At 53.6% G+C, this 15,794-nt stretch overlaps 1 protein-coding gene across 16 annotated transcripts in view; it reads left to right on the top strand.

Moving 5' to 3' along the window:
- SPTAN1 (spectrin alpha, non-erythrocytic 1) overlaps window positions 1-15,794 on the top strand; it is an 81,161-nt gene that overhangs the window by 64,668 nt on the left and 699 nt on the right. For 8 of the 16 annotated variants that reach the window (XM_008975886.6, XM_055117151.2, XM_008975884.6 and 5 more), the window contains 16 exons: window positions 226-346; window positions 573-694; window positions 1,418-1,550; window positions 3,691-3,789; window positions 7,184-7,343; window positions 7,959-8,035; window positions 8,628-8,837; window positions 9,251-9,547; window positions 10,248-10,360; window positions 10,777-10,794; window positions 11,977-12,039; window positions 13,172-13,226; window positions 14,958-15,154; window positions 15,262-15,315; window positions 15,403-15,549; window positions 15,639-15,786. In XM_008975886.6, coding sequence (XP_008974134.1) covers window positions 226-346; window positions 573-694; window positions 1,418-1,550; window positions 3,691-3,789; window positions 7,184-7,343; window positions 7,959-8,035; window positions 8,628-8,837; window positions 9,251-9,547; window positions 10,248-10,360; window positions 10,777-10,794; window positions 11,977-12,039; window positions 13,172-13,226; window positions 14,958-15,154; window positions 15,262-15,315; window positions 15,403-15,549; window positions 15,639-15,786 — 2,014 coding nt within the window. The remainder of the gene's footprint in view (window positions 1-225; window positions 347-572; window positions 695-1,417; window positions 1,551-3,690; window positions 3,790-7,183; window positions 7,344-7,958; window positions 8,036-8,627; window positions 8,838-9,250; window positions 9,548-10,247; window positions 10,361-10,776; window positions 10,795-11,976; window positions 12,040-13,171; window positions 13,227-14,957; window positions 15,155-15,261; window positions 15,316-15,402; window positions 15,550-15,638; window positions 15,787-15,794) is intronic. The other 8 variants (XM_057303123.2, XM_057303122.2, XM_055117158.3 and 5 more) reach the window with 1 other exon arrangement.

Below are 15,794 nucleotides of genomic sequence, written 5' to 3'. Positions count from 1 at the left end.
CCTCCAGAATCTGGACACACAGCAGGGCTCATAGATGCATAGATGGACAGAGGTTCTTGGTCACTACTCATTTGGGAAGTAGAGGCTTTTGTTGTTCAGAAAACTGGCAAGGATTTTCCCAGAAAGATTAGTAGATGTCTGTGAGGTCCACAGTTGACCTGATGTCCCCACTTGAAAGCAGGGAGGTGCAGAGACCGACTGTGCTGTTTCCCATCTCTCATTCAGGGAGAAGAAGCTGCTGGTGGGCTCGGAGGACTACGGCCGGGACCTAACCGGCGTGCAGAACCTGAGGAAGAAGCACAAGCGCCTGGAAGCAGAACTGGCTGCGCATGAGCCGGCTATTCAGGTAAGGAGGCCGCCTTCTGGCCAAGAGGGCAGAGGTGTTTGAGTGCGCCCCAGGGGACAGACAAACCCCTTGCGCTTATTTCACTGAGGTCCCTAAAGTGTTCATGACCCCTCAGTCCAAACCTGGAGAAGTCCCAAACTTGATGTTGAGGCCTTTTCCTGGGAGCTTCGAGACAGAGGCACCAGCAGAGCTACCTGCTGTTAACCTCCTCGTCCTTGCCTGTCAGGGTGTCCTGGACACTGGCAAGAAGCTGTCCGATGATAACACCATCGGGAAAGAGGAGATCCAGCAGCGGCTGGCGCAGTTTGTGGAGCACTGGAAAGAGCTGAAGCAGCTGGCAGCTGCCCGGTGAGTAGTCAGAGGCAGGAGCTCCCAGGAACAAGTGGAAGGCCAGCACCCAAGGGCAGACTCTGAGCTGTGGGGGTCCACTGGGCCCTCCTACTGTCTCCTGGACCTTTGGCCTCACATGTGCCATAGTCGGTTTGCTCCAGAGCCACCTCCTACAGGCCATGCTGAGGTGGTCTCATTCTGTTCATCTGGACCCACTGTATGAGTCCAGAATCACACATGAATCACACTTGATTCTCCAGAAATCAAGACATGAGAGTCTGGAATCACAGAGTGGGTGATTCATGATGTTCCATGGACGGCCTGACTGACTGTGAGGGCTCACCGTTTTTGTGAATGTTTTTGTTTTTGTTTTTGAGACGGGGTCTTGCTGTCACCCAGGCTGGAGTGCAGTGGCGCAATTTCGGCTCACTGCAAGCTCCGCCTCCCAGGTTCACGCCATTCTCCTGCCTTAGCCTCCCGAGTAGCTGGGACTACAGGCACCCGCCACCAAGCCCAGCTAATTTTTTGTATTTTTAGTAGAGACGGGGTTTCACCGTCTTAGCCAGGATGGTCTCGATCTCCTGACCTCGTGATCTGCCCGCCTCGGCCTCCCAAAGTGCTGGGATTGCAGGCATGAGCCACCATGCCCAGCTTTTGTGACTGTTTTTAAGCATATGTTATCTATCACAATCAAAGCTGGAGGAGATTATGGCTAATTTTCTTCCTGTCTCCTGTAATTAGGGGTCAGCGGCTGGAAGAGTCCTTGGAATATCAGCAGTTTGTAGCCAATGTGGAAGAGGAGGAAGCCTGGATCAATGAGAAAATGACCCTGGTGGCCAGCGAAGATTATGGCGACACTCTTGCTGCCATCCAGGTGAGACAGAAACCAAAGGTGTCACCTGCTTTCTCTCTTGGCAACTGCCTGCTGGTCATCATTTCCCTGTTGGTTTGTTAGAGGGCCCTGCTCTTACTAGGAGAGCACACAGGGCCAGCAGCCAAGGCCTCAGTAGTTGGTTTTAGCCCTCAAGATCTCACACTAGGGGACATCGCCCTTCAGTAAACAAAACTGGTATGGCTTTGTCAGTCTCAGTTCACGGGCCCTGTCATTCACCAGGCAGCGCTGTGGGCTTGAGTCTTCATATCAGTTTCCTGGGGCTGCCATAAATAAGTACCACAAACGGAGTGGCACGAACGGAGTACCACAGACAGAGTGGCACAGATGGAGTGGCTGAGGACAACAGAGATTTATTGCTTCTCAGTTCTGGAGGCCAGAAGTGTGAAATCAAGATGCAGGCAGGACCATGTTCTGCAAACCTGTAGGGGAGGATCTTTCCTTGCCTCTTCCAGTTTTTGCTGGCGCCAGGCGCCCTTGGCATGTGGCAGCATCACTCCAGTCTCTGTCTGTCTTCACGTGGCCATCTTCCCTCTGAGTCTGTCTTCACTTGGCATCACTCTGTGTGTCTATTCACATTTCTGTGTTCTGTTGTAGGGACATCAGGTGTATTGGATTAGGGTCCACCCTAATGACCTCATCTTACCTTTGCAGAGTACATTTGCAAAGATCTTGTTTCCACATTCATGGGTACCAGAAGTTAGGACTTCACCATCTCTTGATGGGGACACAGTTCAGCCCATCACATACTCCCTAAATTGGTTAACTGTTGCTACATAACAACCCGCCTAAATGTAGTGGTTGAAAGCAGCACCCATTTCTTACTTCCCATGGATCTGTGGATCAGCGGCATCTGCAGCTGTCACTGGAGGTCCCTCACGCTCCTGCATTCAGGCAGAGTGTGGCTGGGCTGAGAGATCCGTCACACACTGGCAGCTGAGCCTGATTGTCATCCAGCCTGGACATCTCTGTTCCCCTCCACATGGCCTGTTGTCCTCCAGCTGGCTAGACCAACCTCCTTCAGCAGCATTCAGACAGGCAAAGGCAGGAGCTGCAAGGTGTCTGCGGCCTCACACATCATCCTCACTGCCTTCTGGCCAAAGCAAGTCCCAAGGCAGCCCAGAGGCATAGGTGGATAGATTCCCCTCTGGAAAGGAGATGCTGCAAAGTATCATGGTCAGATATGACTAAATTCCTGCCCCCAGATGTGGAAGCAGGAGTGTGCACTCCCAGGAATCGAGTTAGCTTTGAGCCACCTTCCTCACCATGGGAAGCATCCTCCCGCTGGTCAGGGTGATTCAGGTAAAATTTAGATGGTCAGTCATTTCCCATCCTCTGCATAGTTGAGTTCCCTGGAAGCAACCAAAAAGGCATGGTTTGCAGTGCTTAAATTGTACTAAGGAAAGACCTGGGGCCAGGCGCGGTGGCTCACACCTGTAATCCCAGCACTTTGGGAGGCCAAGGTGGGCAGATCACATGAGGTCAGGAGTCCGAGACCAACCTGGCCAACATGGTGAAACCCCGTCTGTACTAAGAACTACAAAAATTAGCTGGGTGTGGTGGTGCACACCTGTAATCCCAGCTACTTGGGAGGCTGAGGCAGGAGAATCGCTTGAACCTGGGAGGCAGAGATTGCAGTGAGCCGAGATCACGCCGCTGCACTCCAGCCTGGGCAATAGAGCAAGACTCCGTCTCAAAAAAAAAAAAGACATGACTTGGAAGGCCTTTTCTGAGATGTGTTCAAGTTAAACCTTAAAAATGTATCGTTTTTGTTTGGGTGTATATCTTCAGCTTGCTTTGTGTCATTCTTGTGGTCCTCTTGGGGGAGAGACCATAAGTCACTGTTGATGGATGACAAAGGGTTTGACCCTTCCCAAAGGTCCAAAGACTGTCCCTGCTGAAGCCTGTCCCACCACTGCTGGTTACTCTCACTGCCTCCTGTTTTCCTTCCTTTTATGATTCTCTATTTATTAATGTTCCTCTTTATTATCCTCTTCCCCAGCTAGACTGTAATGTGTGCATGGACAGGGACCATAGCAGTTTTGTCACTCTCTGTCCCCGGGGCCTAGCCCACAACACATAGCAGGCTCTCAATAGTGTGCCTTGGCTGCTTCTACTCCAGGGCTTACTGAAGAAACATGAAGCTTTTGAGACAGACTTCACCGTCCACAAGGATCGCGTGAATGACGTCTGCACCAATGGACAAGACCTCATTAAGAAGGTGAGTCCAGCCCATTGGTAAGACCTCCATCGCCCACTGGGACACCCACGTGTTGGTACCACAGAGGTCCCCCAAAGTTCACTTCCCGGGATGTTCACCAAACCAAGGTCTGCGTGGAAACCAGTAGCAATTCCATTCCTGTGTTTCATGACAAGTTGGATATTTCCCCCTTTTTGAAGCCAGTAAAGTTATTCTGCAGTGCTTATTTTTTCTGCATTAAGCAACAGAGACACTGGCACTCCCAAATGCTGCTCTTAGTTTATTTCTCAAGCAATACAGTCTCTTTATAGGGACAGTAGAAAATGCAAATAAGCAAAACATAAAATAAAAATTACCCATAAAGCCCCACCCTGACACCACACATTAGATCTTTGTGTCTGACCTGCCAGACCTTTCTTTTCTCTCCACAGGTTTAGAGCTACCAGCTAGATCAAACAGCCGCAGAGTCCCATTTAATAGGATCATATCACTCCATAAATTATCAAAAACCTTGAGGCTGTACAAGGCATTTTAGAAATGAATCTACTTCATTCGCAGCCCTTTTGGGAGAAAAAATAAAGGGGCTTGGTGCTTTCTCAGCAGCAGCGAAGCCACATCCCTCCCACACAGAAGCTCTAGACTGAAGGCAGTGCGTCCATGGGTCGGGAATTCACCAGCAATCACTCAGGTGCAGTGACGCACCTGGAGTGCCTCAGGACAGAGGTTTTAACAGCTATGGTTTCCTGTCACACACACATCATGAGTAAGATTTCTCATCACAGAGGTTGCACTCAGCAGTCATGGCCTTCAGACTAGGGTTTGATCCATAGGCAGCAACAATGTAGCTAAAATCCACTTCACTGGAGAGCTTTTCTTCCTTGCTCTGATCTGCAAATAAACTCGCATGAAACTAATTTCAGCTACAGCCACGTATAGATGTAGATGTGGCTCCTGCACACTTAACCCCCCGACACACACCCAGACAACATTCTCTGTTCTTCACGCCAGGAGATCACCGGTGTGAGTGTCCTTCAGCCTCCTGGCAACGAGCCAGCTGCTTTTTTTTTTTTTTTTTTGAGACGGAGTTTCGCTCTTGTTGCCCAGGCTGGAGTGCAGTGGTGCGATCTCGGCTCACCGCAACCTCCACCTCCCAGGTTGAAACGATGCTTCTGCCTCAGCCTCCCTAGTAGCTGGGATTACAGGCATGTGGCACTATGCCTGGCTAATTTTGTATTGTTAGTAGAGATGGGGTTTCTCCATGTTGGTCAGGCTGGTCTCGAACTCCTGACCTCAGGTGATCCGCCCTCCTCGGCCTCCCAAAGTGCTGGGATCACAGGCATGAGCCACCACCCCCGGCCAGCGAGCCGGCTGCTTTGTCCTCAGCGACAGCCTGTTTCCTCTTTGAATTTATCTTTCAATTCTTTTTTCTTTTTATTTTCCCCCTTTTCACAGGTGTTAAAGAATTTCTCTTTAAATTCAATGTGACTTGTAGTATGGTTTGTTTATTTATTTATTTATTTATTTATTTTTATTTTTTTTTTATTTTTATTTTTTTTTTTTTTTTTTTTGAGACGGAGTCTCGCTCTGTCGCCCAGGCTGGAGTGCAGTGGCGCGATCTCGGCTCACTGCAAGCTCCGCCTCCCGGGTTCACGCCATTCTCCTGCCTCAGCCTCCTAAGTAGCTGGGACTACAGGTGCCCGCCACCACGCCCGGCTAATTTTTTGTATTTTTAGTAGAGACGGGGTTTCACCGTGCTAGCCAGGATGGTCTCGATCTCCTGACCTCGTGATCCGCCCGCCTCGGCCTCCCAAAGTGCTGGGATTACAGGCGTGAGCCACCGCGCCCGGCCTATTTATTTATTTTTTAGACGGAGTCTCACTCTGTGGCCCAGGCTGGAGTGCACTGGCGCAATCTTGCCTCACTGCCACTGCCACCTCCTGGGTTCAAGTGACTCTCCTGCCTCAGCCTCCTGAGTAGCTGGGGTTACAGGCGCCTGCCACCACGCCCAGCTAATTTTTGTATTTTTATTAGAGATGGGGTTTCACCATGTTGGTTAGGCTGGTCTCAAACTCCTGACCTCATGATCCGCCTGCCTCAGCCTCCCAAAGTGCTGGGATTACAGGCGTGAGCTACTGTACCCAGCCAATTTTTTTATTTTTATTTTTTGAGATGGAGTCTTGCTCTTGTCGCCCAGGCTGGAGTGTAGTGGCACGATCTCGGCTCACTGTAGCCTCTGCCTCCCGGGTTTCAGCAGTTCTCCCACCTGAGCTTCCCTAGCTAGCTGGGACCACAGGTGGGTGTCAACACACCTGGCTAATTTCTTTCTTTCTTTTTTTCTTTTTTTTTTTAAGAGATGGGGTCTCACTATGTTGTTATGTTGCCCAGGCTGGTCTCCAACTCCTGGGCTCAAGTGATTCTCTCGCCTTGTGCTGAAATTACAGGAGTGAGCCACTGCACCCAGCCCTGTATGTGTAGTATTTTAAGTGATATGATTCAGTTTTTTTCTATCAAAAATAATACTAGTGAATATATCATCTTAACTTCAAATTTCAGCCCATTCGTTTTTTTTGTTTGAGACAGAGTCTTGCTGTGTTGCCCAGGCTGGGGTGCAGTGGCATGATCTCGGCTGACTGCAGCCTCCACCTCCCAGGTTCAAGCAGTTCTCATCCCTCAGCCTCCTGGGTCACTGGGATTACAGATGAGTGCCACCAAACCTGGCTAATTTTTTTTTTTTTTTTTTTTTTTTGTATTTTTTAGAAGAGACAGGGTTTCACCATATTAGCCAAGCTGGTCTTGAACCCCTGGCCTCAAGTGATCTGCCCACCTCCGCCTCCCAGAGTGCTAGGATTACAGGCGTTAGCCACTGCGCCTGGCCCATATTTCTTTAGAATTAATTCCTTGGACCGGCTGGGCACTGTGGCTCACACCTGTAATCCCAGCACTTTGGGAAGCCGAGGCGGGCAAATCACCTGAGGTCAGGAGTTCGAGACCAGACTGACCAACATGGTGAAACCCCATCTCTACTAAAAATAATTAGCTGTGCATGGTGGTGTTCGCCTGTAGTCCCAGCTACTCGGGAGGCTGAGGCAGGAGAATCTCTTGAACCCGGGAGGTGGAGGTTGCAGTGAGCCGAGATCACGCCACTGCATTCCAGCCTGGGCGACGGAGTGAAATTCACTCCATCTCAAAAAAAAAAAAAGAATTCCTAAAAGTAGAATTGTCAGTACGGTGTATTTGTGTGAAGCCTTTGACCGCATTGCTCTTACAAAAGCCTTACCCTATCATTGTTTACCCAGCAGTGGACAGGGGAACAAGTGGCCCATTTTATAGAAGTTTAGAGCCTTTCCAGGGAGGGCATAGTCAGGTAACCACAGCAGGTAAGGCTGACCAGTGTGTGCCTCTCTCCATGGCCTAGAACAATCACCATGAGGAGAACATCTCTTCAAAGATGAAGGGCCTGAACGGGAAAGTGTCAGACCTGGAGAAAGCTGCAGCCCAGAGAAAGGCGAAGCTGGATGAGAACTCGGCCTTCCTTCAGTTCAACTGGAAGGCGGACGTGGTGGAGTCCTGGATCGGTGAGCACTGTCAGCAAGGCCCGGAAGAGCCTTCCCAGAGCTGCTCTTTGTCTCCTTCCGTGTCATTGGTTTTCTTCTGCAGAGAAGAAACTGATCAATTGTGGGCATGGCAGAGAACCTACTACCAGGGCAGACCACTGACTGCCAGCTAGGAGGAGACAGTGTCCTGAGGCCAGAGCTGCCACCCGGAACTGGGCTGGCACCAGGGTTAATAAACAAAAGCCTGTAAACGCTGCTGCACGCAGAGATGGCATAATGTGACGTCATGGCATGAACAAAGTTGGCACAGCAAAGGCACCACTAGCTGCCCTGGTCAGGGGCGCCACCCAGCTCCTGGGTGAGGGAAAACTGGGTCCGGATATCGGGGTCCACGTGTCCTGGGTAGTAGTAATAGCAACTGAACTAGAAGACAGGCTGCAAGGAGCTCGTCATGGCACAGATGGAGGCCAGGCCTGGGTGCAGGGAGGGGCCTGCTAATGTGGGTTCCGAGGCTTTAGTTAGGAAGATGGGGATTTATCTGTACACAAAAAATGGATTGTCTGGGTTTTGGTGTTTTTCCTTTCTAATCCATCTCCACTGAGGAGGGCAGTATATTTTCCACACTTCGCTTTCTAGGTGAAAAGGAGAACAGCTTGAAGACAGATGATTATGGCCGAGACCTGTCTTCTGTGCAGACGCTCCTCACCAAACAGGTCTGCCCTGGCCCCTTCACTGGTTGAAATGTATGCAGATAGCATCTCCTGTGAGATGACTGGTGGCGTCTTTCACTGAGGCATTTATCTTCTGTTAGCCCCTGGGGATCAGCAGGAAAAAGATCCTGCCCTGGTCCTCAGGGAGCTTCCAGACTAACTGGGGAAGCAGACACAGAACCAGGCATCTCTGCAGCAGCCTGCTGGGTGCTGATGGGACTGGGCACTGCGGGGGCACTCACTCAGTTTTCAGCAGGCGAGGGTTGAAGGGGCAAGTACTCCTAAGCGAAATCATGAGGGGTGAATGAAAATGGTCAGGGAGAGAGGCAGGGTGAGTGTTCTGGGCAGAGCTGGCAGGGATCCCTGGGGCGGGAGAGCGGGAGGCTGGGGTCGGGGAGGTGGGAGGAGGCTGCCGCAGTGATCTGCGGTCTGAAGGAGAGCAGGAAAGGGGGCATGTGTGACTGAGTCTCAGCAGTGTCCAGGTGGACAGTTTGGCTTGGGCATCTGGGGGACATGCTGGTGCCATCTGAGCCTAGGAAGAGCAAGTTCCAGTCCTGTGGAGTCACCACAAATTGGCTTGTCACTCCTTGTTCAGGAAACTTTTGACGCTGGGCTGCAGGCCTTCCAGCAGGAAGGCATTGCCAACATCACTGCCCTCAAAGATCAGCTTCTCGCCGCCAAACACGTTCAGTCCAAGGCCATCGAGGCCCGGCACGCCTCCCTCATGAAGAGGTGGAGCCAGCTTCTGGCCAACTCAGCCGCCCGCAAGAAGAAGCTTCTGGAGGCTCAGAGTCACTTCCGCAAGGTGAGGATGGGGCCACGTGAAGCTTAGCTGGCCCACAGCTCAAGGAAGGACGCCCACCTTCTGTCTGCCCAGCTCTGCCACTCCCCCTTGAGGAAGCTGTGAGCTCAGCGCAGAGCTTTCAAACATGGGTGTGGCTGGCATCAATTAAAACCAGGGCAAATGAGAGGGCCCTGTGAGATCGCCATTCAGAAGCATGCAGGACAGACTAGAGACAAGGGCAAAGGGTAGAAAGGGGAAAAAAAGGCTGGTGAAGACTTGAAGGGGGAGCAGGAGACAGGAGCAGAGCGGAGCTAAGCTCCCAGCAGGCTGTGTGCGCCTCTGATTCCCAGGAACCACCCCGCACCCCACCTCCTGCACTGGGTCGGCACGTCCAGCCCTGGCGACTCCGCTAACTCAGTCTCTTCTGCTTCCAGGTGGAGGACCTCTTCCTGACCTTCGCCAAAAAGGCTTCTGCCTTCAACAGCTGGTTTGAAAATGCAGAGGAGGACTTAACAGACCCCGTGCGCTGCAACTCCTTGGAAGAAATCAAAGCTTTGCGCGAGGCCCACGACGCCTTCCGCTCCTCCCTCAGCTCTGCCCAGGCTGACTTCAACCAGCTGGCCGAGCTGGACCGCCAGATCAAGAGCTTCCGCGTAGCCTCCAACCCCTACACCTGGTTTACCATGGAGGCCCTGGAGGAGACCTGGAGGAACCTACAGAAAATCATCAAGGTACACCTCCCGCTGCCCTCAGGAGCTGCTCGGCCTCCCAGAGCCCTCTCTGGGCCCTGCTCAGAGCCCACACTTAACTGAGTCACGACAAGACAGGAGCAGGATGGAGGAGCATGGTTTCATCAGAAGTTTCCATTTCTTTTTGTTTTCTTGAGACAGGGTCTCTGTCACCCAGGCTTCAGTGCAGTGGTGCTAACATGGCTCCCTGTAGCCTCAACCTCCCAGGCTCAAGTGATCCTCTTGCCTGAGCCTCTTGAATAACTGGGACTACAAGCACGTGCCACCACGCCTGGCTAATTATTTTAATTTTTGTAGACAGGGTGTTGCTATGTTGCCCAGGCTGGTCTTCAACTCCTGGCCTCAAGCAATCCTCCTGCCCAGGCCTCCCAAAGTGGTGGGATTACAGGTGTGAGCCACTGTACCCAGCCAGAAGTTTCCATTTCTGACAGTCCAGCAACTCCCTGCTTGACTGACCAGTCGCTTCCCTCCAGGTCCGCCTCTTCCTGAAGCCCCTGGGGGGTGGGAACAGAGAAAGAACTACCAAGTGCTCTGAGCCGGCCTCATGTCTCCCAGCCTCCTTCTCTCATCTTTGGGGAGGTTCCTTGTGGGGAGGCCACCACCACCCTGAGCCCATCTGTGAAGGAGGGGCTGGTGTCACTGCCACAGCAGCGCACAGCATCTGCCCCCCTTTGGCCCTCAGGAGAGGGAGCTGGAGCTGCAGAAGGAACAGCGGCGGCAGGAGGAGAACGACAAGCTGCGCCAGGAGTTTGCCCAGCACGCCAACGCCTTCCACCAGTGGATCCAAGAGACCAGGTGCCAGCCCACTGGGGCCGGGGAGCAGCAGCATGTCCCTGCTGTACTTAAGCCCTGGGGAGCTTCCAGCCCCAAGGAGGTGGTGGTGCTTTGTGTAAAACCAGAGGCAGCCTGGGAATAAAGCTGGGCTGGCAACGCCTGGTCGGGCTCTGGAGCCGGGAGTGGGGGCATAGGTGGAGCAGCCTCTCAGTGCTGCATCAAGTTGTTAGAGATCCCGGATTGAGTGGGACCATGCAGGGCGCGTGGTCAGCCCCAGCCGTGACTTGGTGACAGACGATGCAGGGTCTATGCATTGGGTACTGATGTTCTTGCTTTTGTTTTCCTTTCTTTCTTGTGTCTTCTCTCTGTCCCCCCCGATTGCTGCTGTTGTCCGGACACCACCTTGTCTCCCGGCTGCTTGGATCTGCTCTCCACAGGACATACCTCCTCGATGGGTTAATATTGTTTTCTTCCTTCTCTGGGCTTGTCGTGTGGGGGTCTCGTGCGCTTGCCCCTCGTGGCCTGGCTTGTGGAGGATCCCGGGATGGGCCTTCCTGCCCAGGGCGGGCTGCACTTCCCCTCCCACCCTTCCCGTCACCTGACGAGGAGTGTGTGCCTTGCCCCATAGCCCATGGTCCCTGGTCCCCGATAGAGCCTTCAAGCCAGGGGGAGCCGTCCTTGCCTCACTGGGCGATTCCAAGGGCTCACTTTGGGTAGGGAAGGTGATGAAGCACGAAGGCCAGAGCTGGAGTCCAGAGGCCCTATGAACCCCTGTGCCTGTCCAGCCACCAGGCTCTGTTGGGCTCTCACCTCTGCTTCCCCAGTGTGTCCAACAGTGGTCAGTGGGCATGAAGCAGATGGCAGTGCTGGGGGCTCAGGCAGGGTACAGTAAGTCCACAGCTGAGAAGGGCTGGGCACTGACACCCCCTAAGTAGCTGAGGCTGCCACTTTACTTTCCTGGGGTCAGGGAGGGTAACAAGACTGTCCGCCCTAATAGAAGGCAAAAATGCACCCGTTATGTGATAGACAGGACGTGGGAGGAGCCCCAGGGAGGAGCAGGGCTGGGCTGTCCCGCCCAGTCCCGGCAGGGACTTCTCTGCTTGGCCTGGGGCCTCTGCCTGGCCGGGTCACCTTTGTAATCTGCCAAGCCTGCTGTGAAAGCCAGGGCTGCTGGGACTGGAGTGGCTTGGCCTGCACTCCTGAGGCTCTGCACCCAGGCACATCAAGCCTGTATAGGCGGCCAGGGGAGAAATAGACCCATCCAGCCGGGCCACACATTCTGATGGCAGAGCAGCTGGGGACGTAGGGATCGCAGTTTCCGGCCTGTGCCCGTAGGACACCCTGGCCACCTGACTCCCCTCCCTGCCCCATGGCTGTGTCTGCTGGTCTTGCTCTTGTCTCCGTGAGGTGCCACGCTCCCCTCACCTTATGGCTCCTCCCAAGCCCTGCCCGTCTTGCCCATTCCTAGTGTGAGCTGCCTGGGGTGAACCATTGGGCCTGCTGCCTCCAGGTACCTGCCGGGCACCAGGTTGCCCTTGCCTGCGCCCTGCCAGCTTGGGCCTTGTGTGTGTCTGTTGCAGTGTGCTCTTGCCTCCCCTCCCTTTGGTGTATTCATTTGGTTTCTTTTCTTTGAATAGCATAGCATATCGTCGGGTCATTCGTGTCTATCAGTATGAAGTTGGGGATGATCTGTCTGGAAGGTTTTTCTCCTTATTTCTCTTCTTACCTCACTGTGGCTTTACTGATGCACTCTTGACATCCCCAGGCGGCTCCACCCTGACTAACCTGCCGCCCTCGGCCGCTTGGGAAGGAGGGGTCTGTCCTCCCACTGCACCGGCACCCAGCCTCCTGCCCCCAGGTCCTGGGGGGCATTTTCCCCGGGGGGACATGGCGTGACTGTGAGTCTGACCTGCTGGGGTAGGAGGAAGCCTGGTGCCTTGCCTTGCTAGAGCACTTTGAACCTGGGGAGATTGCAGAGCTAACCCTGGCTCGCCGGGTTTTAAAAGGGTAGGTTGGGGCGAATGTGGGTACAGGGGAGCCTGGGCTAAAACCCCACCAAGGCCACACGCACCGTGTGATTCGTCCCTGCACGTAACCCTAACTCGTTTGTTGTCTTTGTTTACTGGTAGCCTCTGTGACCTGGCACTGTGTTCTCTTGGGAAGGAGGCTCCCCAGAGCCCATCTGCTCTCAGAACTTGGTCCTAGAGAGGAGGCTTCCTCCCTGGCTGTGTCTAGAGGATGGAACCGGGATCTGGGGCTTAGTCACAGCCATCTCCCTCCTTTTGGCACAGTTGGTCGTGATCTCCCAGCACTCCACTTGTGTCCTTTGTCTGCAGGGTCGTGCTCTCATTCCCCCTAGAATGGGGCTCCCTCCTCAGGAACTTTGCCGGGACACTCCAGGGTTTCTGTGGGGAGGCTGTCAGGTTCTCAGCCTCCCCTCTGCCCTGAGGTCTCCTGTCTGTCAGGTGTCAGGGTGTGCCATCCCCCACATGGCTGCAGAGAGGATGCTCAGACAGGCCTGCAGCCGCCCTGCACCCATGGGGGAATTTAAACTCCATTCCTGAGTCATCCTGGCCTTGGGAGCAAGACAAGTGGGCTCAGCCCTGGCCCACACCAAGGCAGCAGCTTCCCATCTCTAAAACGGGAGAAATGCTCCCTGCCCTCCCTGGATCCCTGAGGCCCATTAGGTAAAGATGGCCAATTGCAGTTAGGTTTGGTTTCCTTAAAAGGAATGTGAGGTTGCCAGGCATTGCTCTCTCTGAGAGAAGGTTCATTCTGAGCTCTCGGCCAGCTGGGAGCAGGCCCCTTTCCTCACTGTCCTTCCATGTTTAGGTCCTGTATGGTGGAAGAGTCGGGGACCCTCGAATCCCAGCTTGAAGCTACCAAAGTAAGTGCCCGTGGGGCTCTGGCCCAGCAGAGACCCTTCACCCAGCCACCCCCCAGGGTACCCCTTCCCTTCCTGGCTTAAAGTCAGGAACCAGATGTGCTATTATTGTACCCTTTTCCCTTGGCCTAAAGCAGTCTAGGGCTCTTCACTATCTCTCTCTCTTTTCTTTCTTTCTTCATGGAATCTCTCTCTCGCCCAGGCTGGAGTGCAGTGGTGCGATATTGGCTCACTGCAACCTCCACCTCCCAGGTTCAAGCAATTCTCCTGCCTCAGCCTCCCAAATAGCTGGACTACAGATGTGTGCCACCACATTTGGCTAATTTTTATTTTTAATTATCTTTTGAGATGGAGTTTCACTCTTGTTGCCCAGGCTGGAGTGCAATGGACATGGTCTCGGCTCACTGCAACCTCCACCTCCTGGGTTCAAGTGATCCTCCTGCCTCAACCTCCCAAGTAGCTGGGATTACAGGCGCCCACGACCACACCTGGGTAATTTTTGTATTTTTAGTAGAGACAGGGTTTCACCATGTTGGCCAGGCAGGCTGGTCTCGAACTCCTGACCTCGGCTGATCTGCCCGCCTCGGCCTCCCAAAGTGCTGGGATTACAAGCGTGAGCCACCACATCTGGCCTAGTTTTTATATTTTTAGTAGAGACAGTGTTTTGCCTTGTTGGCCAGGCCGGTCTGAAACTCCTGATCTGCAGTGATCTGTCCACCTCAGCCTCCCAAAGTGCTGGGATTACAAGCATGAGCCACCGCGCCCGGCCGAGGGCTCTTCACTTTAAAGTCTTTGGGGCTGGGTGTGGTGGCTCACGCCTGTAATCCCAGCACTTTGGGAGGCCGAGATGGGTGGATCACCAGAAGTCAGGAGTTCGAGACCAGCCTGGCCAACATGGGGAAACCCTGTCTCTACTAAAAATACAAAATATTAGCTGGGTGTGGTGGCAGGCACCTGTAATCCCAGCTACTCAGGAGGCTGAGGCAGGAGAATCACTTGATTCTGGGATGCGGAGGTTGCAGTGACCCGAGATCAGGCCATTGCACTCCAGCCTGGGTGACGAGCAAAACTCCCTCTGAAAAAAATTATTTGGGCATGGTGGCCTACACCTGCTCAAAGTCCAGCATGGGCAATATATAGCAAGACCTCGTCTTAAAAATAAGGCTGGCTGCAGTGGCTCATGCCTATAATCCCAGAACTTTGGGAGGCCAAGACAGGCAGATCACTTGAGCCTAGGAATTCAAGACCAGCCTGGTCAATGCAGTGAAACTTCGCCTCTACTAAAAATACAAAAATTAGGCAGGTGTGGTGATGGGCACCTGTTAATTCCAGCTACTCAGGAGATTGAGGCAGGAGAATCACTTGAACCCGGGAGGTTGCAGTGAGCGTGATTGCGCCACTGCACTCTAGCCTAGGCGACAGTGAGACTCCATCTCAAAAAAATTTAAAAATAAAAACCTTCGGCCACTGCTTCCTGGAGTCCTCGCCATACTTGTCCTTGGCGTGCACTGCCCTCTGGCAGGTCTACCAGCTGCTGTGGAACCCTCACATTGAAAGTCTCTCCCTCTATTGAGGTGGTTGGGATTTCTTCAGCTTCACCCCATCCCACTATTCCTATTCTAGAATGTTCTTGTTTTACGAGGTCTCAGGCCAGGCCTGGAGCAGGAACCAGAGGGCAGTAAGTGGCTCCTGGGCTGGTGACTGAGCTGAGGTCTGTGCTCCCCACCCCTGCAGCGCAAGCACCAGGAAATCCGAGCCATGAGAAGTCAGCTCAAAAAGATCGAGGACCTGGGGGCCGCCATGGAGGAGGCCCTCATCCTGGACAACAAGTACACGGAGCACAGCACCGTGGGCCTCGCCCAGCAGTGGGACCAGCTGGACCAGCTGGGCATGCGCATGCAGCACAACCTGGAGCAGCAGATCCAGGCCAGGTACCCGGGAGGGCTGTGGGCCAGGCTCAGCCCAGAGCAGGGGGAGGAAAAGACACGGTCACCTGCTGTGCGGAGGGTCTGTTCCCTAATTTCTGCTTTTCTTCCAGGAACACAACAGGTGTGACTGAGGAGGCCCTCAAAGAATTCAGCATGATGTTTAAGTGAGTTCAGCCTTACTCGCCCTGGCTGGGTGGGGGGTGTTCGGCAGCAGGGCTGCGTGCTGAGCCGCCCTCGGCTTTGTGCTGCAGACACTTTGACAAGGACAAGTCTGGCAGGCTGAACCATCAGGAGTTCAAATCTTGCCTGCGCTCCCTGGGCTATGACCTGCCCATGGTGGAGGAAGGGGAACCTGACCCTGAGTTCGAGGCAATCCTGGACACGGTGGATCCGAACAGGTAAATTAATTAAGGCCAGGTGCTGTGAGCCTCTGCCCTGGGCACCCACCTGCCCTCCCTGCTCAGGCTCTTGCTTCTCCCCCTCCTAGAGATGGCCATGTCTCCCTGCAAGAATACATGGCTTTCATGATCAGCCGCGAAACTGAGAACGTCAAGTCCAGCGAGGAGATTGAGAGCGCCTTCCGGGCCCTCAGCTCAGAGGGAAAGCCTTACGTGACCAAGGAGGAGCTCTACCAGGTATGGGC

Source organism: Pan paniscus, chromosome 11 (genome assembly GCF_029289425.2).
Source record: "Pan paniscus chromosome 11, NHGRI_mPanPan1-v2.0_pri, whole genome shotgun sequence".
Lineage (NCBI taxonomy): Eukaryota > Metazoa > Chordata > Mammalia > Primates > Hominidae > Pan > Pan paniscus.
Note: the sequence above shows the minus strand (reverse complement) of the source record. Positions and strands in the feature narration are given on the sequence as shown.